Genomic DNA, 25,261 nt, shown 5'->3' on the forward strand with positions numbered 1-25,261 from the left:
CTCTTGAGCTGCAACTTGCTGTGTTGTTCTGATGTTTAAGAAATATTAAACTGGGATAATGACTTTGCTTCAGTTGCAGCATTTCATCATTTGGCCATTTTCCCTCACTGATTGGTATTTTGGGTGTGTTTTTTTCTGTGTTTCTTCTCTTTGGTGATGCTGTTTATAAACATGCACTTCTAAATGTGTATATCACAAGCATCTGTTTTAAAGAAAAAACTGACTGAAGTCTTAGAGCATCTTTAGCAAGTGATGGTGTACAAGCTGCAAGTTTTCTTTTACTGTTCTGAGTGCTTGTGTTCCTCTAAGAAAATCAGTGTTGATGGCACATCCACAGGTTGGGGCTGTCAGAACCCCTGGGAGTTTACATATGCAAAGCAGTAGTGAAAAATTAGATTATTTTCTGGAGACTAGACTGTGTAGAGATATTTCTGAAGATAAACCAGACAATTCAGTGGTAAGGAGTGGAGAGAAAGCTGCCCTTTGGAGTCTGCCTTGGCTCCAACTCACACACCTGTAACTCACACTGGAAGTTTTTTTTATGTAAATTGGATGACAGTGAGGTGCTGTGAAAAGGAGGATTTACCACCGTGCCACTGAGATATCTGTAATTTGTGGTATGTTTGGCTATTTTTATTAGCTTACTTCCTCGTGTCAAACTTGCTTGCATTTCTTCAAGGGAAAATGTAAGCCATGAGAGACTGATATTGAAAATACCTCAGTGGGAATTACTATTTCTCCCTGCTTGCAGTGAGTGTTGGCAGTGTTCTGTTGAGAAAGCTGTGGTTTAGATAAAGTGAAAGATAATTAATTTCTTTGCAGTATTTGATACATCCATTTGATACATACCAGGACTTGGCATTCTGTTCTGGTCTTAACTTTTTTGTTCAGCTAATGAGCAAAACCAAGCCTTGTTATTTCACAGGATCAGAAGGGTCTGCTGTGTTGAGAATGCTACACTGAGGTACAGAAGAAGTGAAGCAGCTGCTTTGTGTGCTTTTTAGTCCTGCCACTTAGCTGTGAATGGGCTGCTTTGGCCAGCACAGGTGCTTTGGCTTCTGCTTGCTGATGCCCAGGTGTGTTTGTCACTGAGTGCCACCTGTGCAGGTGGGATGAGGCTGCAGCCATGGGTGGCCAGCTAATCCAGAACACCAAACATTTCTTTAGTGCCCTGAATTTTAGACTGTGAGCTGCCCCTCTTGTTGAGGACAAGCACTGAGGGGTGGCACATTCCTGCAGCACCATGTCCTGTGTAGTGTTGCTTACAGGGCTGTGGCATTCTGTAAGGGCTGAGTGTTTGGGATCATTGGCATCAGTTCTGTTCCTCCTAACAAAGACAGGGGCATCTCTCTTCATAGAGTAAAGCACTCTTGGTCAGCCTGGCACCTAACAAGAGTGGGGTTGCTTCTTGTTTATTGGGATGTTTCTCTTGGTTTCTGCTCTGTGGTTACTCACCAGAATGATTGGAATAAGGGGTGAGATGAGCCTGTTAAACTGGACACATGGGGTTCTAGCTAAGGCAGCCTTGCTAGTTTTGTATTTCTTTGAGGAAATATATGTAAAAATGCAGGTGGGAGCAGACTGGCACGGAATGTCCCTTGTGCATGTTGTAGTTGTGTTGGTCTAGTGTGCTGCTTGGTTAGAAAACCATGCAGGCAGTAGGACTTAATTTAGAAATTTAGCTGTTGATATAATGTGTGAAGCAGCCATTTAATTTAAGTGGCTTGCAGGACTCTTCATGGAAACTTCCCAGACTTCAGTTTTGCTCCAGTATGGGTTTATTGTTGCATTACCAGAAGAGAAATATTCTGTGAGAAGGTGAAATTTGTATGGTTGACCCCAGCAGCAGAAAAAGGAAAAGAAAAAAAAAAGAGGTGTTCTAAGAACCAAAAGTTGATAAATTCTGCTTGGAATGGGTAGAAAAGCCTGTTTCAGCACTTGCAGAACAGGAGGAGTTGGGGCTGTGTGCAGAGCCTTTCTGTGCAGATCCTGGTTTGTCTTTTTCAGCTCTTCCTTCACTGCTTGTACTGAAAAATTGTTCAAAACTTCAAAACTAGGTGTTTGAGGTGAAGGACCTTTTGAAGAGGCTTTGAAGAAAAATGTCTTCTCTTAAAATATCTCGGGGCCCAGGGGTTTCTCTCATCTCAGTGTTTTATTGCACTGTCCTTAGAGCTGGAAGCAGGGCTGTTAACTTAATAAGCACTGTGCTCTTGGCACTCCATAGCCTTTGTTGTTTCCCTAGAGACTTCCTTCACCTTCTTGGAGAGGGGGTTCACAGCCTAGGCTTACGACAAAGAGAAAAAGAAATTATTACTTTTCTTGTTTATAGGCTTCTGCACAGAGGAACTTACTCTGAGGGCTTTTATCAGTGTCCTTCCAAAAACTTGGTCATTTTTGGATGGATCTGTTTTGCTTTGCATTTCGTTCCCTGGAGCTGTCATTACAGGGGGTAGTTGACTGGTTCATGGATTTGAGGTTGGGTACCATTTTACCTCCTCTCCCTCATGAAAAGTGGAGTATTTTTAATGGGTTTTGTTTTGTGTCTTTCAGTGTGCATTTTAAAACAGCACATCTGCCTTTGCTGATCTGCTTGTTCTTTTTTGTTTCAGTTATGTGAACTCTCTGCACCAGATTTATGAAAGTGACTCTGGGGGATGGGAGTTTGGGAGTTTTGAGCAGTCACAGCCCTTTGTACAACAATTCAGTTATGCCTTACAGCTAATCACTGAGATTTGGTCTTTTGGAGTGAATTGATGTCTGCTCTGTCAGAGCACTGAGGAAATTGACACACACGTGGATTGTACAGAAATGAATTCCCTTAAAAATAGAGGGTGGAGGGAGCTGGTGGTATCTGCATCACTTTAATATCTTCTTTCTTTTTAGGCAGTTCCTACTAGCTGTGATAGATTAATACAAGGTATCCTTAGTTTTGTGCTGTTAAGTTGTTCAAAAACTTGTGATTTGAAAGGAAATGCCTCAAGGTTTTCAAATTATACATACAATTCCTTCTGCCTCCTACAGCGTTGAGGTTTCCTTTTTTTAAAATTAAATGCTCTGGCTTTGATTAAGAGTGTGTTCATATGTCTATATCAGATTATTGTACTTGATTGTATAGAATACTTGTCTTATTCTTAGTAACAGCCAAAATGAGCTCTGCTCCAGAGAGAATTTTAGTGTTAATTAAAGAAGAAATAATCAGTAGTGAGTAGCTTGTTTTACTACAGTGTATTAAGATGTGCTTGTCATGCTCGTTTTTCTCAAAATCAAGAAAAGGTTGAACAATGTTTAGATCTTGTCTTAAAAATATTAAAATTGCTTAAAAACTGTACACCTTGCTGTTTCCTTTCAATGCAAGCACTGAACTGAGGTACACAGGGGCATAAGATGTCAGTTGCCTTTAGTTTGGTATTGTTTCTGTGTGCAAACACACAGCTTTCTTCTTTCCTGCCTGTTTACACCTCACATGTCCATCACTGCACTGCCACTGACTCACCCTTCCCAAATTCAGCGTAAGAAGGGTGGTCAGGGTCCCTGTCCTGCTGTGGAGCCCCAAATGGTGAGGCCCAGTGCATGAGCTGCTTGGGTGGGCACCTTCCTGGGGAGCTCACAGAGAGGGGCTTCCCCTGCGGCAGCAGCAGCAGCAGCAGCAGCCTTTGCTTTGTGGGAGTGCTGTTGGTAAATCCTGCTGTCCTGTGTTTCCTTTGCAGTATGTATGACCAACTGCCCTACTCTGATTGTCATGGTGGGCCTCCCAGCAAGAGGAAAAACCTACATCTCCAAGAAGCTGACACGCTACTTAAATTGGATTGGAGTGCCCACGAAAGGTGATGGGTTGGCTGTTGTTTGCATCAGAAGGACAGGGCACAACCTTAGGTGGTTTGTAAACCTGATTTCCAGTAATTTTGTTGCCAAGTTTGACTACTTAAAAATCCTTCTGCTTTGTTGTGTATTTTTAAGCAATAACATATACAGGCACGTTGCTGTTTATGTGTTAATTAATCAAATTATGTTGACTGTGCCTTTATCTTCTTGCCCTGTCAGCTGCCTAAATCAACCTTTTTCCCTTATCATGAAATGCTGCCCCTTTATTTATTTTTTCCTTGTTTCCCTTTTCCTTTCCTCATGTGGTGAAAAGGAATGTTGTTTACAAGCAGTTGAGCAGTAGGCACTTCTGGGTTAAACTCCCCGACTTCTCCATCCTTTTTTTCTCTGTGAACTTTGTGCTACTTGCAGTTCTTTACTTCTTTATGTTTGTGGAATGACTTGCAGTTCTTTGTCTTCATACTAAGAGCCCAAAGACTGAGGCAGCCACTTGTTATCACCTCCTTCAAGATTTCTGTGTGTTTTGGACAGGAAATGGCTCAGATTGGCTGGGCCAAGGACCTCTCTGGGCTGCTGTGGTACCTTGGGGGCCCAGTAAACAGGACCTAAGTCCATTTGAGGTTCTGAGCAGCCACCTCCCCTTCCTTCTCCTCTCCCTCTGCAGAAGAATGAGACACACTTGGTGTGCTGTGTTCTGGGTCCAGTGCAGTAATAGTAGCTTTATGCCTAGTTAATAATTGAAATGACATTAAACATATGAGGTCATACTAAAGAGTGGAGTTTTGGCTGGCTGCTCAGGGATGTATTTCCTCGTCACTCTAAGAAGTCAAGATGAAAAATTCTGGCCTATATTTAAACTGCCTTTTGATTCTAGGGTAAAGCTTTTTGTGTGGGTGTTTCCTTAAGTTTTTAGGAACTTGTATAATGTGCTTTATTTAGAAGAGACATTATGGGGGATATATTATGTTGTTTAAGTATGAGAGTCTACAGGATTTAAATTATCACTTGATTTTGACTGTTTTCACGTGGTTTAACCTTCTTACGACCAGTATCAGCTAGTTCAGAGTTCAGTTTTATCCATTAGGCTGAAATGGAATAACAATCCAAGCAGTTTAGCCTATAGCCAAGTCATGACAAAATGCTTGTATGTTAGACACACATGTAACTTAAATTTATGAGTCATGTTAGGTATAAATGTCCTTGAGTTTGAGCACTTCACTGTGTGATCTTTGACAAGCAGAAGTCCAGTGTTGGAACAGCAAGAAAGATATTATCCACATCTGGCTCATGCTTGCTTGAATGTATCCCAAATACTAATTGTACTGTAGGTGGGGTTTGGCTCAGCTGTAGGAAAAATTCTGTGGGCTACTGTGAGCAGCACCTCAGAAAACACACACTTGTGCTTGATGAAAAACAAGTAGAGCATTGCTGCCTGATTTTACAAAGATACGCACCATAAAGTTGCCATATGAGTTTCTGTCCTTGGCTGCTGAGTATTGTTTGTCTTTGTGAGAAAGGGTGGCTGAGATTTTCTCAGAAGACCACAGAGCCTTTCTGTTGTGTCTGCAGTGATGCAGTTTTACTGAAGTCAGCCTGAAGCACCTCACTGCCTGGCTGAGGGATAGATGACATTTTCCCTAATTCTTCCACTTGGTGGGACTGAACTGATATAGGATCAGTATCAAGTAGCCCTAACATCTGCCACCCTTTGGCTCCTAATGCCTTAAAATTAGTGTGTGCTTAATTTAGCAGGAGTTCTTGTTCTCTGAGACAGATGGTTCAAATTATGAGGTTATGTGAACCAGAGAAAAGATAAATGCCATCTTTTCGTGTAACATTGAGCAAGCTGGAGAGTTCAAGAACAGAAGGTGGAGGTAAATAGCCCAGGCTTTTGGTGATGGTTAAATCATTTCAGTCATCATTTCTGTGTTTTCCTGCTTCCAAAATCCTCTGTTGTATAGAGTGTGAAATGGTTAAAAGTACAGGGGACTTTTGTCTGTGCTTTTTGAAGGAAATGAGGTCAGTTAGATGTCTGAATAGAATTGTGTTGCAATGTGGTTTTGGGATACTAAGCCTTGGAAGCTTTTTTGAATAGTTGTGGTTGTGATACCAGTGAGCTTTGGGAAACTTTTCCATAGGTGTGGCTGCTAAGAATAAAGGCTGGAGATTGTCCCACTAGATAGCACTTTTTCCTCTCCTCTGCATGGCCCTCTGGCAGTAACTATTCCTTCCTTATTTTTTACAAGGACCCACATTTTCGTGTAGCCACTGTGGCCAGTGCTTATTAAAACCATCACAGAATCACCTGGATTGTTCTGTAATCCATGTCACGATGGATTACAGCCATCAACACTGCTGAGCTCAAACAAAACTTGACTTCTGTGGAGAAAAATCATTTTTATGTCTTTGTCCTCTGCCTCCAGTCCCAGCAGCAATCTGTATACAGCAGCTGGTTCATGGGCTCTGCTACTCTATGTCTTCTTTCTTAGCTACAGCCTTGTAACTGAGTCTGCTGCTTCTTTTCCTCTTTCCAGAAATGAAGTCTGGCAAATAGAGTTGTACCTTGGCAGCATCTCAAACAGAATTCTTCAGTGTGGTTTAATGTTAAACAAAACAAAACCAAAAGCTTTGCAGTTCAACAGAAAAAACCTGTAGGTCTGAAACAACTTAAACATTAGTTGTGTTTCAGAGGCCTGCTTTCATTGAATGGCATGAATTAGGGTTCAGTGTCATTCTGCTCTGGGGCAAAGCAGAACTGTCTTGCCCTAATCCCATACCTGATACTGTGTTTGGCCATGGACCTTGTGCACCTTTGCCCAGATAAGGAGTAGGTGTTTTTGAGCACTGAGATGAGATCACAGTGAGATTGTTTCATACTTAGGATGATTTTAAAATGATTTTCTTGTTTTAGCAATTTATTTTTTTTCCCCAGTAAGTGGAACAAGGGTTGTGAAATACTAATCCTTAAGGAATAGAAATATTAGAGCTGGGTTCTGAAAAAATGTTTCCACTATTGGAATTTTAAGTTCTGTTTACTTAAAGCAAGATTGGTGAGTTCTGTTTAGAGCTTTGCCTTGTGCTTAAATAAGGGTTGTAAATTTTGGGAGGTGCTATCTGAATACTGTTTCACTGTACAGATACATAGAAGAAAAAGCTAATGATAATAATAAATTATTATTAATACCAGTAATCATTACTAGTCCTTTATAGACTTTGAGTAACTCCTGAAAAGGAGGAAAACAATTTCTTTTTGTTGTCCAGGCAAACAGGCAGACAAAGACACTACAGTGTGGCCACTGAAGTGGAGTGACTGCAGCCCAAATGTTCTTTAGCTATTTCCAAGATTTATTGCTGTCTTGCTATTTTAAACCTCACAAAACACAAGAAGAAGTGTGATAGATTGACTTCTTACAGGCCAAGTTATTTTATCTTTGCAGGAAGTTTGGTTTCAGAGTTGTCATGACCTTTTCATGTGCCTGTTGTTGGCTCTTGCTCATGCTGGTTTCTCTTGGCAGAGTTTAATGTTGGTCAGTATCGTCGAGATTTGGTGAAAAAGTACAAATCCTTTGAATTCTTCCTGCCTGACAATGAAGAAGGTTTGAAAATCAGGAGGTGAGTTTTGATTGTGCTTGGTACACCATGCTATTTGTATTAAAAGGATATCCTGTTTAATTTGCCCTTAGAGATTGCTTGAAGTTGCATTTTTGTATGATCAAGAAGACCATTGGGGAGACTGCAGGAAAAGACATTCTAGAGAAGGTGGAATAGTGATTTCTTTAGGCTGATGAAAATTTGGGGGTCTTTTTTTCTTGATTGTTGCATCTCAAGCATCAGAAATGGAGAGAAGTCCTTCTTGATTCCTTTTCATTAGGATGTGACTGCTGTTACTCCTGTAGACACTCTGGGATATTTCTACTCAAAAACTATTTGAACAGATAGTTATAAGTTTTCCTACCTTTTTGTGTAGTACCAGCTAAGAGGTGTGACTCTTTCTGCTGCATAATTCCTAAAATCCCATTTTAGAGCTTTTGTTTGCTTCATAAAGGAAGAAAACCACATAACTGCTTTTCTTTTTGATTTGTATAATGCAATTGTTCATCTGGAGCACTTTGAATGTATCCATGATTATCTGTTAAATGAGTGGGAATCAAATGTGATCATTTTCTCCCTGAAATTGTGGGTTTGGCCACCATGCAGGTGCCTCATTCAGTCCCTCAATGCAGAGCCTCAGAAATTGCTGTCTTTTGCTAATGCTGTGCAAAGCAAGGAGAGAACCAGAGTTCTGTGTCCAGATGAAGCATTTGAGTCTCTGCTCCTGCCTGGAAAGAGGCTGTGCTTGAATGTAGGGCAGACCCTGAGAAGAAAGGGTAGATGAGGGGAAGGGTCAGAGCAAGAGGGAGCTGCTTCTTTCCTAGAGCAGATCAATGAGAAAGCCTTTTGATTTTCTTGGACACTCACTGTACTTTTTAGTGTGTTCAGGAAAGCATTTGGAGCATGCACTGTGAAATGAGAAGGAAATGAGAAATTTGAGATGGGTGGAAATTGTTTTATTTAGGCTACTTAAAATATGGGCTGCCCTGTTCTTAATTCAGCTTCACCTCACACATCAAAGATGCCTGGACTTCCTTTTGTGGCTGTCCCTTGCCTTGTCCCCCCCCTCTCTTCCCTTCTCCCCCTCAGCAGCCCTCAGTTGCTAAAGCCAAAGGAGAGCAGCTTGCATGAGAGCCTCCCAGCCCTTGGGGATAAAGAGCAGTTATGAGGTGCATTAGCCTTGCAAGCCACTCACTGCCTTTTGCTTACAGGTAGAGCCAAACCTTTTAATGTGCCTCTGTGCCACCTATTAGGCTAAGTGGTGAGGGATGTGGCATGAAATGGACTGTGTGAGATGATCTGCCTGGTTAGCAATGAGTAAAGAGGGTTTGTATTTATTCAGTGAAGACCTGCTGATGAATCTCAGCTCCTGACATCTGTTAACTGGGCTAATGTGGAAATACTGTCAGGATCCAAAAGCCTTAATTTCTCTTTCAAGATAAAGCTGTGCTTCCAGAAGGTGGTAAATAGAGCAGTTATGAATTTCAGTCTGGAAGTCAAAATTCAGGAGTAATGTAGGGAAGGGCTGTTGAAATGGGCAGGCTTTTATGTTGGTACTGCAGAGAGGCTGTACTTACTGGGAATAAATGGGGCTTTGTTCTGCTAACAAGTAAATCGTGTACAATGTTGCCCTCCAGCATTTCTGATGTGTTAGGAATCATAATGGACTTTGAAGATAATGCTAATGCTGGGGACAGAGGAAAGTTGCATATTCATGTGTTCTTGTCCAGATTTAACACAAGTGTAAAGTATGTCAGGGTGGGGATTTTGGGGGTTTGTGTCCTCACCTGTCTCCAGTACTAATTACCCTGGCTTGGTGACTGCAGTGGGATGATATTTCACCTCAGTCACTAATACTTGATGCTACCTTTGTTTTGCTCTCTGTTTTAACAAATATTTTCTACATAAGCAGTTTTCACACAATAGCTCAAAGGAGAGTGAGTAGATTACTGAAAAATAGTTGCCTCTCCAACTTAGTGCCACAAGATTAAGGCCTTAAGTTGGTTAATTTTATTATTTTGCAAATCGAATTAAGAAGCAGTTGTGAATGAATAGGTAATTGGGAAAAGCATACACTGGCAGGGGTGTTTCAGTGATGTTGTTTTACATCAGTGGAGGTGTGTCCTGGTCAGCCAAATTGGTGTTCTGTGGACGTGTGGAGCTGTGTCAGGAGGAGCAAGGTGACATGACCACATTTCCTCAGTGTGGCTTGGCTGACCTCTGCTGGCTTTTTCCCATGTTTGGAGGGAGGTCTGTGTTTTTGAGATAAATGATAACCTTTCCAGGGCCCTTTGCTCCCAAGTGCATACCAAAATGCCTTGATCTGTGTTTGCCTGTCTCCTGTCCCTGTGCAGGCAGTGTGCCTTGGCCGCGCTGAACGACGTCCGGCAGTACCTCAGCGAGGAGAACGGGCACGTGGCTGTAAGTTTCTGCTTGGAGACCCCTTCCTGAGGTGCCTCTGCACTAAACTCTGTGTGTCTGCTGGATTAGACACAGCTGAGTGATTGCAGCAGCTGTCCAGTGCACCAGATTTCTGCCCTTTGGCAGTTAGATCTGCCTTGCTGCTGCACTGAAGTGCTGAATTTCAGGGTGATGATGCCATATTGAGCAACTGCCTTTGATTTGAAGGGTTAGCTGAGAGGAGGATGACACCAAGGAAAAAGTCCACCTTCTCTCCACATTGCTATAGGACAGTGCTCCACAATGCGCCTTTCAACCCATCTGCCATTTTGCTTGCTTGTCTCTTTGATAGTTTAGGGTTCCAAGTGGAAGGTAAAGACTTGCTGAGCAAGAAGTATCCTCTTGGCACTTGTTACTGGCATGAGACATGTCTGAAGAGACCAGGAGAAACCCGTAATAAGTTGGTTCACACCTGAGTATTTAATAATGGGATGCAAAACACCGGTTCTTCGACTGTTGACATTGTGTGTTGAGACTGATTTTTAAATTTTTGTCTTAACCCCAGAGCTGTGTCAGTAGTGTTTTTATTAACTAAACAAGGAAAACCCATTAACTATGAGTTCTGCTGGATGCATGAGGTAAATGTTATGCTTTGGTGAACTTCATACTTTAGTAAAGCATTGATGTGTTCAGAGATAAATGAGTTCCTAGAAAAATGGCTGCATTGATGGTGTTATTCATGGGCAGGATTTACAGCTCTTGCAAGTTTTGAACAGCATTTGAACTTGCATTTTGAACAGCCCATTGAACTGCAGCTTTTTTTTTTTTTTGTAGTTCACTAAAAACTTGTGCATTAATATTTAATGCAGATAAGGGGCAAGGAGGAAGATTCTCTTCTGTACTATGCGCTAGGCTTAAATTCTTATTTCCTTTTCCAAATCCAGAGTTCTGCTAGAGCTGCTTTCTAACGATTACTCAATTTTAGTATTTAGATAATAATATGTGTACAGTAGTAATGTCTTTGTTTTCTTGTTGAGCACGTTGAGATGGTGGATTAGAGGGAAGGGGAAGTGTTTCCATTGCTTTCCTTCACACTGAGGGACTTGGAATCCATATTTGTGTTGTTACTGACACAGTGCTTTCCACAGGCTGTGCTGTTTTAAATTCCATTTTCTCTCACCTTTTAATTGTTCCTAGGTCTTTGATGCTACAAACACAACTCGTGAACGTAGAGAAACTATTTATAAATTTGGTGAGGAAAATGGATATAAGGTGAGTCCAAGCAAAGCAGTTCTGAAATATTGCATTTTGCCTTTATCTGTACTCCAAGTGCACTAGCACAAGCCATGTCCTTCTTGGATGTTTAATCAATAATGTGTTCTGTGTTCCTAAGCATTGTTTGTGTTTAGAAGTTATTCAGTCCTCGTTTCTCTCATCTTTAGTGTTTGTACTGTTTGGAGCTAAACTGTTTTGTGCTACAGCTTCAATTTTGTCTTCCTGGACCTGTGGTCATGAGTGCAGTGTCAGAAAGAACATTTAAAGTGTGTTTTTTCATGCAGTTCAGATATTTGCTGCAGGAACACGAAGGGGGTTCTCTGTTAGTTCTGTACAAACCAAAAACTTAGTGGTTTTCTGCCTTCTGGTTTTACATTTAGCTGTTCTCCAGTCATCTTTCATTTCCTCTAAACTTAATCTCTGTAAGCCTTTGACACAGCAGAACACAAGCCTCTTTATAAGTGAGGCTTCTCCATGAGCTGGGAGGCTTCTAAAATGTTAATTCAGAAATGTTAGTTTCTGTTTGTGGGGCTGGACTAGCATCCTCTGCATTTGTTTCTTCCTCTTCCATCCTACGTTTTTTCTACTGCAAGAATTTTCCACTTGCAAGCATTGTTGGGGAAAAGAGCACAGAGCATGGTGTGTCATGGAGTGGGGAGCCAGGGATTTCTGATGAGAGGTCTGGAGAAGCTTTCTGAGTAAATGGAGGGAAAAAGGCCTTGGCATGGAAGTGGGTGATGTGCTGCTTGTGTGTTAGTATCCAGAGGTGTTCTCATGCATCTTCCTTCTTCCTCCCTTCTGTCCCTTCTTCCTCCTGTTTGGACTGAAGACCTTTTTTGTGGAGTCTGTATGTGTTGATCCAGAGGTCATTGCTGCAAACATTGTGGTGAGTAAAGGAAAGTTTGCTTCATATTGGGAGGCTTAAAGTAGCTTAGTATTTTTAGAAGTACATTATAAGAACTTCCAATAGCAAAAACTCCACGTTAGCTCTCATTAATGGAAAAAAAATTCATTTTTTTTCCCTGTCCATGTGAATGTTGTTAGCTCAGAAGTTTAATTCTCTGAAGAGTAGGGTTTTTTTGCTTTAAGTGTGTTTTAATGAAGTTGCAGACAAAAGTTTTTGTTGTGATCTCCCACTCCCTATTTCTTGACATATCCATGAAGAAGGGAAAGAAACTTAAATACTGTTCTCCTGGTTTTATTTTAAACAGCAAGTGAAGTTGGGCAGTCCTGACTATGTGGATTGTAGTAATGATGAAGCAACAGAAGACTTCATGAAAAGAATAGAGTGCTACAAGAACTCGTATGAGACCTTAGATGAAACTCTGGACAAGTAAGTGACGAAACAACACTGTTATTACTGCTGGTGATCACAGTATTATTTAAATGTTATTTTAAGGGTTGGGGCATCCTGTACTGGGTATTAGGGCTTTCAAATTATTTTAGTGGCTTGATCTCTCTCCTTTGGCAAATTAAAGAGTGTTGACTGTGGGGGTGTAGCATGGAAACTTCCTTGTTTGAGGAAGATTGGCTAGTGAGTCTAGTCTGGGACAATATTCTTTTTGATTTTCCCACTTGGAGACTGGTATTTATTCTTCTGCAATAGAACCAGCATTTGGCAATTCCAGACTTTCTACAGTGGTTGGTTGGTACTTGGTTTTTTTTGGTACATAGAGGAGACATGAGTGATTTGTAAGCATAACTTAATTGGTTGGCATGGTTAAGCTTAATTATGAACACATCAGTCTTAAAAATGTGACTTCTGAATTGATTTGTTTATGCTTGCAAAATTATCCTGCAGGTGCAGGGCTCTGAGACTCTGTCTTAGATACATTATTTATCCTCATGCCAAAGCATTCCTCTGGTTTTTATTAACTTTGAACTCTTGAAAATAAGGTGGGGATGAATCATGTGAAGAGGAGCCCCTTCCTTGTTGCTACAGCTCAGGATTTCAGAGTAGGATTTGGAGCTGCAGCCATCCCAGGTGCTGCTGGTTTGTTGCAGAGCTGCAGGGAAGGCTGAGCTGCATTTCAATGTAATTGAGCGTGAGCAGCGTGATCCTGGCTCAGTTCATGTGTGTAATTCCCGTGATGGATCCAATGGCTGTGCCTGCCTGGAATAGTAATGACAACTCCAAGGAACATGGGCAGGAGTGAGGGTGCTGGTGCCTCTGCTTGGTTTTATTATCAGTTTTCTTCTTTCATTGGACTGTGGTGTCTCAAACACATAGCTAGAAACCAATAGTGGTTATTTTCAGCTCATGAGACATCTTTCCCTGTGCACACAAGAGGCTGCTCTAGAATTATAGCTCAGGTGACAGAGGATAAGCAGTGAAAATTGAAATTATAAGCTGTCTGATGCTGAGAGAAGGTAGTGGTGGGGTAAATTACAGTACAGTTAACAAAGGGTTGCTCACAGAGCAGTGCAGAAAATGTCTTGCTTCAGACTACTCCCAGGCTCTTCTGGTGCCCTACTTTTTCTCGAGGGATTAAACGAGATGGGTAATTAGTGACCATTCCTTATGGCCCCTGGGTGCAATCAGACAAGCACTTGGTGATGGAAAGTGTTTGTAACCTGGAAAAAACACCCCAAATGGTATTGTAAAATAGCTGTATATCTTAGCTTAAGTGGTAACTTAAGTGATTCCACTGAATCTTCTTTTCAGTGTGTGGGCTGTATTTTTCCAAGAGTTAGGATGTAGATTTGCATGAAGTGCAAGTAAAGGAGGCAGAAAAGAAAGTGCTGTGAGCAGCTCCACGTGAAAGGAATAGAGTTCATCCCATACCTTTGGGGAGTACTGTGTTATTTCTTAGGAGTAATGCATTTTCTGTGGCTGATTGAGGATTTTTTCATTTCTTTGGCTTGTCGCCCCTTTGTTTCATAATGACAGAGAGGGTGGAAAGATTGTGCTGTGTGCTAATAGCAACAATGTGGAGCCTTACTTTTTTTTTTTTTTTTCAACTTGCTCATGAAAGGGATCTTTCTTACATTAAAATTATGGATGTTGGAAGGAGTTACCTGGTGAACAGAGTGATGGATCACATCCAGAGCCGGATTGTCTACTACCTCATGAATATCCACGTGACTCCTCGGTCAATCTACCTCTGCCGCCACGGAGAGAGCGAGCTCAACCTCAAGGGGAGAATAGGAGGAGATCCTGGGCTGTCTGTCAGGGGCAAGGAAGTATGTACCTCCAGCCAGGTGGAACTGTGAGCTCTGGGTGTGTTTGTGCTGGGCTCTTGCAGCTTTCCTCCTCTACAGCTTTTTCCTCTTAATGAGTTTGAAGGACTTTTTAGTTGTGTGTTTGGGTAGTGGGAACAGGACGGGCACTTTGTGTGTTGTGGTTTGTTCTCTTTTATCTGTGTGTCTCTCTGTTGGCTAAAATTCCTTTTTATCCCACACCACAAAGCAGTTGGCAAGAAGGCTTTATTTTTTAACTATATTGTTGTGAAATCCTGACTAGTTGGGTAATCGGGAAAGTGTACACAGCTTAAAGCTGAAAGGAAAATTAATGGAAGGAAAACTAGGAACTGCTAAAAATTCGTATTTTCCTTGTACTTCTTTTTTTTCTCCTGTCCCTCTTGGATAATGGAGTTGGTTTATTTCTTAGCAAAACCTTTGACAGTCTTTTGGAAAAGCTACAGTGAGCTTACAGAGGCTGGAACCCGTGTATTCTAAACTGTACACCCTGTGTTGGCTCTGAGCCCTCATCCAGTGTCTCTTGGTTTTTCTTCCAGTTTGCCAAAAGCTTGTCACAGTTTATTAATGAGCAAAATATCAAAGATCTGAAAGTTTGGACCAGCCAGATGAAAAGGACAATTCAGACTGCTGAAGCCTTGGGAGTGCCTTATGAGCAGTGGAAGGTTTTGAATGAGATAGATGCAGTAAGTTCTTCTCTTTGAAATGCCTAATAAGTTGCTTTGGTTGTTAGGGTTGAAGAAAGTACTCAGTTTTTTAATACTATCTCTGTTATGGGATAGAAAGTCATTGAAGCTGCTTCTGGAGGCTGGAAGTAATTGCCATTACCTGTGAACAAGGCTAAACGTTTCATTAAATTTTGCCATTGCTAATTTGTTCTCCTCTTGTCTTTCCCAGTAAAACATTCCTCTGTAGAAGCAATGATGTTATGAAGTTTTGGTTAGTTGGGCTTGGAAAGAAGTTTTGGTGGGGGGTTTGCTAGCTGGCAGTTTCCAGCTGCAGCTGTAAGATATAAAAGGAGGTGCAATAGATAAAACATGGACTTGCTTTGTCCATAGATGTAACTTCACCTGTACAGGGATTTGATGATTCCTCCTAACCACCTCTGAGTCAAGCTGAGTGTCCTCTTTGTCATGTGTGACAATTTTAAGAGTCAGAGTGGCAAAATAAAACTGTTAAGGTTGTTTGTATATGGTTTTATTTAAGAGTGATATCTGCTTTTTGCATGACTGGGAATACATGTTTTTTAATTATTTTCATTACTGACAGGGAGTGTGTGAAGAAATGACATATGAAGAAATACAGGAAAATTATCCTCTTGAATTTGCACTGAGAGACCAAGACAAATACAGATACAGATACCCTAAAGGAGAGGTATGCTATTTTTAATCTCACAAGTTGAAGGGATTCCTTGTCTTCTTGCATATATGCATGCTGGCTTTAGGAAGGAAAAACAAATTTTTAAGTTAATGAAAAGGTTGTTCCTTTCTCTGTGGAAAAGCACATAGGATCTTGCAAGGATTGAGCCCAGACCACTTGTGGTTGATTCAGGGCTTAAAAAATAAAACCATAAATTTAGAGAAACAATGGAGAGCTTTGATCTTGTGGGCATTGTACCTGTGCAGGAGGAATTTTTGCAGGGCTTTAACTGTAACATGCAAACTTGCTGCTAAGATGCCCTGTTTCTCTTCTTCCCTGCTCTTGGTGGTGGCTGTTTTGCAGGCAGCTCTGGCTGAAATGCTGGGGAAATCTCCAGGCACGTTATTTAACTCCTTGCTTCTGGGAAAATAAACTTGCTGATGGCTTTTCTAAAGCAACCCTACAACTGTGCAGTAGTGGCCAGATGGTGGCAGGGCCATCCCTGGGGGCTGAAGTCTGGGAGGAGGGGTTGGCCCAGCTGCTCCTGCTTGAGCTGTGAGGAAGCAGAGCTCTGCCTTCTTCCTCAGGAGCAATCACTGTGACAAGAGCACTGTCCCTGGCACTGTGACCCCGGTCCTGCTAATGAGGCTGTCGTTAAGCTGCAAGTGCTTCTCATGCATTTGAACAAGGAGTGTTTGTTTTTCAAGGCAGTGCAATCCTGGGGATGCTGACTGGCATGTCAAACTCCCCCTGTGCCTTGTGGGGATGAGTTGGTCTTGTTTACCCGAGGCAGTTTTGTGTCTGGTAACAGTGTGAGGGGTTTGCACAGCTCTCGGGGGGCTGGGGGCTCTCTGTTGTCCAGGGCTCAGTCAGCAGTGCCACTTGCTCCTGCCTGGGGACCAGGGTGAAGGTTTCCTGCTGTGCTCAGTCCCTGCCCTGCTGGGCAGTGTGCTGAGCTCTCCACCTGTGGTACATGACACGTTTTGGACATACCTGACACATTTTGGAAGCGCCTGGCACGTGTTGGAAGCAGAGTCTTTACCATGCATGTGAAATTCAGTTCAGTTGTGCCCATGCAGGAGCCCTGCTGTTCCCCTGCAGCAGCAATTCCCTGTGCATGGCCAGGCAGGACAGGTCACCAGCAAGTCCTTGTACTGGCCCTTGGTGGGATGGTGGCTGCTGTCACCAGGCCAGTCCAACATGCCCACAGCTTGTTTGGAAAGGGCAGCCTGAACAAGTCAGGCTTTGTGAACTCTTTGCATGCTGATTGTTGGCTGAGCTTCCTAGATTTGGGCTTGGAAGAGAGATGCTTTTGCAGATGAGCAATGGAAAATAATGTGCAAGACTCCTATTTGCAGATGTGAATTAAATCCTAGGGATTTTGTAGATATTCTTGATCAAAGTGGCTAATTTAATAAAGCTTTTCTATGAGGGAGATATGTTTTGTTATGTGTATAATAAAATGTGTTATGTGTGTGCTTAGGTCTGAACTGTGTTCTTGGTTTAATGAAAATTATTACTGCAGTATTTGTCTGTGCACTAAATAACATTTAGAAAATGACTGATATGAAAATAAGATCCCCTCTGTATATATATACACTGTTCAAAGAGTTTTCCCTTTTTAATGTGCTCTGTGTTTCTCCTCCCCACCCAGTCCTATGAAGATCTTGTTCAGAGGCTGGAGCCAGTAATTATGGAGCTCGAAAGGCAGGAGAATGTGCTTGTCATTTGTCACCAAGCCGTCATGCGCTGCCTGCTCGCATATTTCCTTGACAAGCCTGCAGGTGAGTCTTCCTTGATACATAACAAACAGGCTGCTTTTTTGAAAATTTACTGGTTAAGGTTCCAAACAGTAAATTCTAACAATTTGTTGCATCATCAGAGGCTGGTTTTGCCAGGCAAGTACCCAAGTGTATTTTTTGGTATTTGACCCCCACATGAAACCTGGTAGTTGATGTTATTGAGCTGCTCCTCATCTGAAATGCTGTGATAGCTGTTTTTTGCTCTGATTAGCATCTCTGTTGCATGCAAGGAAAAGAGGTATCCTGTTAGTAAAATGTCATTCAAGCAACTGACCTGAAACATAACAGAAGAGTCAGTTGTAACCTGTATTTCATGTGTAATTTGTGGTTTGATTTCTCAGAACAACTGCCCTACCTGAAGTGCCCACTGCATACCGTCCTAAAGCTAACCCCCGTGGCTTATGGTAAGTGCAATTATGTATATTTATTATATAAGTCTGGCTATACTGTCTCTGTCATCAGGAAAGGTGGTGGAGTGTTTAAAACACACTCTGTGTTGCTTCAAAATAGTCAGGTTTGACATTGCATGTATGCCTGCAGAGCTTTGCTGGAATAAATGAATCCTCTGGGTTATCCTTGCTTTGCCTTGTGCCAGGAACCACATGTGTGTTGCTGAAGGCCTGAATCCACCAGTGGCTGTAACTGCTGGAGGGGACAGTTTTGTGCCCAGTTCATACTCTATTTCACTAATTCTTCTGGCAAACCCATGCATTTACTCTTCTGCTACAGCAAGATCTGAGGTTTTATGGATGGATTGGAGGGTATTGCTTTTCAGAGGGCAGGCAAATTTGCATTTTTCTAGGTTTATCATCTTGCACTTTATTCTCTTTTCATGAACTATTTTTTTTTCCATGGACTATGAGAGTACCCCATAAACTGACCCTGTTTGTTGATGCTGGCATTTGTTTGCCAGCAGCTGTTCCTGGTGCTTGGCTCAGGGGCTTTCCCTGGGCTCTGTGGGCAGTGTGGGGTGAGGGTTACTGAGTGCCCTGCTTGGGCTTTAGGCTGATTGCTGGTGGAGTTTTGTGTGTGTTCCCACCTCAGCTTGGTGTGTGCCTTCTGTTCATTTTTGTTCAGTAATGGCTGGGTCGTATCTGCTGCTGTCCCACGTCAGAAGATCATCTCAGGCAGAGAATTATCTGCATAGCTTATTAGGAAAAATGTATTGCCCAAAAATGCTGGTTCAGTCATTAATTGGAGGCTGTCTTTGGTTTTCAGCTCTGAAGAATAGCGGTCCAGATCAGTACTTTGTGTTTTGTTAAGTTTCATATGAAGTTGAAACAAAGAATCTTATGAAACAAAGTAGCTGCTGCACTGGAAAATCTGTGTGAGGAGATTTTTGTTGTTTGGTTGCAGTTTGGTCCTGCAGGAACGACAGCCTGTGCTGTGGTGACATCTGGTGTTCCCGGCCTTGCATGGCAAGCTGGGGTTTTGAAAATAAAGATTCACTGCCGTTAAAACTTGGGCTTTTAAAAACTGGGTTCTTCTGGCCTGCTAGAGTCTGCCTGTTTTCCACAGCAAGGCTTTGTTTTGGGGTTTTCTTTGTTTTTTTGGGGGTTCTCTGGTGAATTTTTTTTTGTTGTTGTTGCTGGTTTTCTTTCTTCTTTGCAGGGGGAGGGAAGTTGGGTGACTGTTCACAGATTTTTTAAGAGGGTGTGGATGTTTGAGTGTTTGCTCACACACTAAGAGAGGAAGGAAACAGTGGTACAAACACTGTGCTTGCCCTTCTGACTGGAGGGGAAGAACTGCCATTGTCCTTTTTTGAGGGGATTGACATGTATGTCTGATGAGCACATTTCAGCCAACCTACTGTTTGGAGTTCAGCCATCTGAAAACACAAGGACTTTAAATTGTTTCTGCAGTACTGATTGATGGCACTGATGTGTCACTTGGCTCCAGCCAGGCAGGATGCAGGATCAGACCTGGTGTGTTTGTACCCCCCAGCTAAGCCTGTTCTGGGGCTTTGCTCTTCCTGGTGGTGGAGAGGAGCATTTCTCACCTTTAGAGTCTGACCTGCAGTGGAGGAACATCTGGTACAGCCTGACAGCTGGATCAGGGTGGGTGAGACCTTCACCCAGCAGTCCAGGGCAGTGGTGGTCTATGGAAAGGGAAACTGCAGCTTGGTGTAGGGATGAAGTTGCTCATCAGTAATTAAAAATGAGCTGGGAGAATGCACGTGGTAATTGCTGTGGAGCAAGGCCTGTTCCTTTGGTTTATGTGTAAAGCTCTCCACGTGATGCTCTCTTTGGATCTTAAACTCAGCTTGTGGCAAGGACTGAAGGGGCTCTGAAGTGTCTGCTGTGTCACAGCCCTGGGGAATGGCCAGCAGCAGGGCTCAGGGCTTGGCTTGGTCTCAGGGCTCACAGTGGATCTGTGGACAGAAGGATGAGTAAGGATTCTGCTCCAGTGGGAGATGATGTGCTTTTCCTCCTTAAATCTGTTTTATGGCTCTCTGTTTCTCTGAGTTTCCACAGTGCTTGCTCACAGTCTTCCTGACACAAATGGGCTTTAAAAGGACAGGCTTCCCAAAGGGAAGGCAAATACTGGCTTTACTAATTTCTTTCTTTTTTTTAAAAGTGGAGTGGCTTTCTAAGGAAATCCCCTTTTTCTGTCATGTAGCAACTCCATGGAATGTGTTATGACTTTAGGGAATAAATGAGGAGAAAAATCTGGAAACCTGCTTGTGATAGAGGATGGACTCTGGTGTGTCAGAGGAAGTGACTATTAATGATGTTCTGTAGAGTAGTGGCAGCTTATAAAAGTCATGTTTGTGTGAGATGAGCAAGGGTTTGGTAATCAAAAATGGCTTGAAGTGCTGTGGCCGTGGTTTATGGAGTAATTATATCATTCTCTAAGTGGATCAGTTTATATTACCTGGGAAAAAGTTGTTTCTTCTCACTGTTTTAATTTTTCTTGCCTCACTGGGGTTTTGAATTTTTGAATGTAAAGCAGAAGTTCCTTTTCAGGAGTCAGCATTGAAGTTCTGTTTAGCTTGGGGTTAAAACCATTTTGCACATATAGAGGCATGGGTGTTGCTGACAGCACACTGTGCCTTCTTGTAGTTACTTTTATGTTTAAGGAATGAGAGCAGCATTTCTCTTCTTAGAATTTTACTGTAATACAGAAGTCCTAGATGTTTAAAACACAAAAAGTTACAAATAAATACTTTCTCATTGAATGTTCCTGTATATTAAAAAAAAAAGATTTTTTTTTCAACGAAAATAATGATAAAGCTGAGGAGATTGATTATCAGATTGACAACAATATTCATCCAGGGGGAACGGATTAATTTCTGTAGCTTTAGCTCTTCAGAATTCAGAAAATTCCGGTATAAATCAGAAGGGGGAAGTGATTAACCATCACCATCTCAAAATTAGATTGCATCTTTATCATAACTTCACTTTCAAAGCAGATGTGTCTAAAAATGTGTTTTTTATCAACAGGATGTAAAGTAGAATCTATATTTCTGAATGTCGAAGCTGTAAACACACACAGAGATAAACCTGAGGTAAGAATATTTTTCAAATTGGAGAACTTGATCTAATGTATGGTCTGAACTGATTTCCATTGTCCTTGTGGCTAGAACTGATTTGATAACTCAGATGAGTTTTATTTTATTTTACTTATGAAGCTTTGCTACTGGTTTACTGTGAGGGGGGAGCAAATTTTTTATTGGTCGAAATGATCTTATATGTGAGTTCTAGCTGGGATAGTTTATCTTTGAGAAATGAGAATTTGAAGATGTGGTGTCAGGCTAAAAACTGTATGAAGTTCTGCCAGGCTTTGTCACTCAGCAGAAGTAGGTGCAGCCCACAGTTGTGTTAGGAGTGCCACGCCTAGTCTGGGGAGAGAAGCCATCAGCTTCTTCATCACTGCTGTCACTGCTGTATGAAAAAGAGGAATTGATGATGTCACCTGTGTTTTAAGCCAAAGCTGGAGAGGAAGACTAGTTCTCAGGAAACAGCAGGACAGCTGGGGGAAGGAAATTGAGCGTGTTTGTGAAATGTAAGTGCAGAGAAGCTGTCAGCCCCCGGCAGCTCTGTGCCCTGCCTGCCTCAGGCTCTCTGTGCTCCTCAGTGTCCACCTCAGCTCAGGCTCGTTCTGCTGCTTGTGCCAAGCTCTTCCTTTGCTTTAGCATCAAAGCTGTGTGACGTGTCATGGTTAAAGCTCTCTGGTTCCCTTGAGGGTCCTCAGGCTCATTCCACCAGGCATGGCACTGATTCTGTGCTGAGGTTAGGAGCAGTGCCCACTGGTGAATTGGAAGTCAGTTTGATAACGTGAGACAAAAGGGCTCTGTGTTTGGTGGCTTTCAGAGCAACAGTTGATGGTGAAGAGGAATATAGTGAGAAATGAGGTTTTATCTGTGTATTCCACAAGGCACGTGACGTGAAGTGCCTTTTGTAACCAAGGGTTCACTTTTGTGCAGAATTCATGCTGGAATTCTTCTGCAGATAAGTTTTGTTTTAATGACCTGGGTATTCCAAGTTCTGAAAACCCTGACTTTTGGACGTTTTCTCTTCAACAACTGCATTGCATTATTTCCTTCCTCCTCCTTTTCCTGCTTTGCCATTTTGTATCTTAGTTTGATTTATCTTGTTTAGGAAATGCAGTGTGTGTTTTCACAGTACCTAAAGCTGGAGAAGCATAGTGAAAATCCATGAGGGTGTCTTAGAGCAGTAGGTTATTTGTGTTTAGTAATGTAAATGAACGTTTTTAGTTTGGCTGATCGAAATATCAGTGCTGAATTTACAGCTTGCTAAAATGCTGCTGGAATGCCAGTCCTCTAACTGAAGGGGTTTACCTGAAGAGGGAAAGCTCTGCCTGAATCACCAAGTGGCTCTCCACGTGTCTAGCAAGTGATGTGGCCATGCTGGCACTGCTGTGGGTGGCTCTGTTCAGGTGCACATAGAGGATCAGAAAGGCACTTCCATTGCTATGGGCTCAAAGGCACAGGACTGATTTGAGCACAAATTAATTGAGTGAATGAATTTTATAAGAAGAAAAAAAAAAAGTAATGGTGGCATTTTCCTAAAAACCCCTCAAATTCTCTTTTCCCTGTGCCCCTAAGGAAACCCAGCCTGGTGAATATGGATGCTGTTACACTGTTCAGGTAGTGGGTCTGAATGAAGGACTTAAGGTAGTCCTGTCTGCATTTAATTGCTGCTCAGAGGACTGTGAAAATTCCAAAAGCTTCCATTTAAATCACCTATGAAAACATTAATTACTTCTGTAAAATTAACTTTTCAAGTAGTCTGTTGAAGTCAGAGCATTTAATTAATACAGTGTCACGTTACAGCATTGTTAAACAATGAAGCTCTTGGATTGAGAATTGCCCAGGGTCTGTTCTGTGACCCACCAGTCACTTGTAGTCTGTGCTCCAGAACAGTGCCCTCCTTTTGGCTCAGCTGAAAACATCTCTTTTCACGTGGCAGGAATGCAGGCAGAGCTCTGGGGTGTTTGTTTGTGGGATGTGTGAGCCTCAGAGTACCGTGGGGACTTGGCTGGAGCAGACTGAAGCCTTGTGTTTGTCAGCATTGTGGTGGCTGAAGTTCTGACCTTTTCCAGTGAAGGAGTCTATAGTCTTTTACAGAAAATAATTCAGGGGAGTTGCTTTAGCTGTTGTTTTGTGGCCCAGAGAAGGGACCCAGCAAGTGCTGGGGTGAAATGTCTGATTTGCACATCTGGCTTAGTCAGTGAATGACAGAGAGGGCATTACTCACACCAGATCTATTTTATTTTGTTGAGGGGACCTGGGGGAGGGAGATGTTAGTGCAAGGTGAGCTGGCTTACCACAGTGTGGAACAAGCAGGACTAATGAAACCCATCAGTGGGAAGTTTGAAGAATTGGCAATGATTTGGCCTGAAATGGGTCTTGTAAGGAACTTCAGAGCAGTTTATCATGGTCTGCTCTCTTGGTAGGAGGGAGAATGGCAATTGCACAGGCTTTGGGACTTGCAGGAGATGGTGTCATAGCAGATGTGATTCCTGTTTGGCTGCACTGGGGTCTTGGTTTCATTTGGTTTTAAATAATTGAGTGCTGCACTGCATGTCATTGTTTCTCTGCAACCTCTGCAAAAGAAGGTGAGATCTAGTTGGTGTGATCAGCCTTGAATGGTTAAGGCATCTGAGAACGTGTATTTTATTTTGTTAGAGGTGTTAAATTGCCTAGAACACCAGCACATGTTAAAAGCTTCCTGTTGGCACAGAAGCATGTGGCATATTCAGTGGAACACTGGAAGTTTCTCAGTGAGCAGATGTGTGAGTGCTGAAGCATGTGATAAGGTGGATTCCTACCTGGGCCTGTGAAAGACTTCCTCCTAAATGTGACTGACTTGAGCTTTGGGTAGTGCTGCCAGCAAGGGAGCTGTATTTAACTGCTCCTCAGAGGACTGTGAACATTTCAAAAGCTTTTATTTTTTTTTACTGTAAATAGATTTTTGTGCTGTCTCATTCTGGGGCAGTGACCAGCTCTCAGTCTGCTGCGTTCTTGGGGTGTGGGGGGCTGAAACCATCTCTGCTTCTCAATCAACCCAGCTGTGTACTTGTGAAGGGACCTGATTGATGGTTTTTGTTGGTCTTACTGCTGCATGATAAATATTCTCTGTATTTTTATTATTATACAGAATGTAGACATTTCCAGACCTACCGAGGACGCTCTTGTAACAGTCCCTGCTCATCAGTGAATCCTGTGTCCCGACCAACTATCAAACTTGGGTGCTGTTTTCATCCTGCTACTTCAAAATAAATTGAAAAACTAATCATTCCAATCACTTTGAAATAAAAAAAAAAAAAAAATAGCCACACCCAAACCAAACTCATAACTCAAACCAAATGTTTGTACAGCACATGACTTGAAAAAATTAATCAAATCACAATAAAACTGTTGCACTGGCTAATTTATTGTGGTTGAGTTATCAGACCTTGATCGGCTCTCACTGGAATGCTGGTTTTGTAAATTGCTGTCATTTAAACATCCTGCAGCATTAAGCTTTATTGTAATAGCCAGCAATCATTTAGTGTTAGCTGCAGTGTATTTATGAAAGCCATGAAACACAACATCCTGTGTGAGATAAGAAGGTCAGAATTTGTTTTGCCCAGCAGAGCACCAGTATTATCTGTTTCAGGGCCCTTGGGAGTGATTGGACTGCCATGCAGTGTAAAATAACAACCCATAATTACTGTAAATCCCTAATCCCACTGATCCATAGCACTGTGCTCTATGTGTGCTAATTAAAGACGTGCTGTTAGAGCAGGGTAGCAAGTTTTCACTTAGTTTCAGGACAATTATTCAAAGAACAGGAATGTGTATAAATGTTTTTAATATACAACTTTTGTTAACAGCTGTTCTGCATTAGCCAAGGTCTAGGGTTTGCCTGGAGAAGGGATTTTAAATTCCCTCTTTTCCTGCTTTGTGTGGATGTGGGTGATGGAGCGTGTGCAGCTCTGCCCCAGCTGCTGTGTACCTGGGTTTTATGAGGGCTCCAATAAGCAGTGCTGACCATTCCAGAACAGGGAGGCAGAGTTAGCCAGAGCATTTTGTAGCTGGGTAGTGGCTCCAGCAGACACAGATCTCAAACCAGCAGGGCATGAATCCCAAACTGTATGATAGGAAAGCTTCTTGCAGGAGGGAGGAGACTGCAGGCTGTGGGAGATGTGGTGCCCTGGTGCCTTTGCCATGGTGTTCCCTGGGCACCACAAGGCTGTGGGAATTGCCTGTGCCATGGAGCAGGCAGCACTGAGGCAGGGAAGGGCAGAAAAACACTGAGCTCAGAACTGTTACCTGAGAGGGTTTTTAAGTAGTGAAAGTAAGCAGG

General features: G+C 42.3%; 1 protein-coding gene across 8 annotated transcripts in view; it reads left to right on the forward strand.

Annotated features, from left to right (window-relative positions):
- Positions 1-25,261, forward strand: part of LOC132332217 (6-phosphofructo-2-kinase/fructose-2,6-bisphosphatase 4) — a 51,658-nt gene that overhangs the window by 19,760 nt on the left and 6,637 nt on the right. For 4 of the 8 annotated variants that reach the window (XR_009487837.1, XR_009487838.1, XR_009487834.1 and 1 more), the window contains exons 2-14: positions 3,708-3,824; positions 7,338-7,434; positions 9,768-9,834; positions 11,011-11,085; positions 11,918-11,974; positions 12,300-12,421; positions 14,064-14,271; positions 14,826-14,972; positions 15,556-15,660; positions 17,300-17,429; positions 17,789-17,851; positions 20,891-20,955; positions 21,375-21,452. Coding sequence is in view for 3 of the 8 variants with exons in the window: in XM_059856275.1 (XP_059712258.1) it covers positions 3,708-3,824; positions 7,338-7,434; positions 9,768-9,834; positions 11,011-11,085; positions 11,918-11,974; positions 12,300-12,421; positions 14,064-14,271; positions 14,826-14,972; positions 15,556-15,660; positions 17,300-17,429; positions 17,789-17,851; positions 20,891-20,955; positions 21,375-21,437 (1,316 nt within the window). In the remaining 5 variants the exon portion in view is untranslated. Of the gene's footprint in view, positions 1-3,707; positions 3,825-7,337; positions 7,435-9,767; positions 9,835-11,010; positions 11,086-11,917; positions 11,975-12,299; positions 12,422-14,063; positions 14,272-14,825; positions 14,973-15,555; positions 15,661-17,299; positions 17,430-17,788; positions 17,852-20,890; positions 20,956-21,374; positions 21,453-24,070; positions 24,344-25,261 lie in introns of those variants that run through there. The other 4 variants (XR_009487836.1, XR_009487835.1, XM_059856276.1 and 1 more) reach the window with 3 other exon arrangements.

The sequence above is a fragment of the Haemorhous mexicanus genome, chromosome 11 (genome assembly GCF_027477595.1).
Source record: "Haemorhous mexicanus isolate bHaeMex1 chromosome 11, bHaeMex1.pri, whole genome shotgun sequence".
In the NCBI taxonomy this organism is placed as follows: Eukaryota; Metazoa; Chordata; class Aves; order Passeriformes; family Fringillidae; genus Haemorhous; species Haemorhous mexicanus.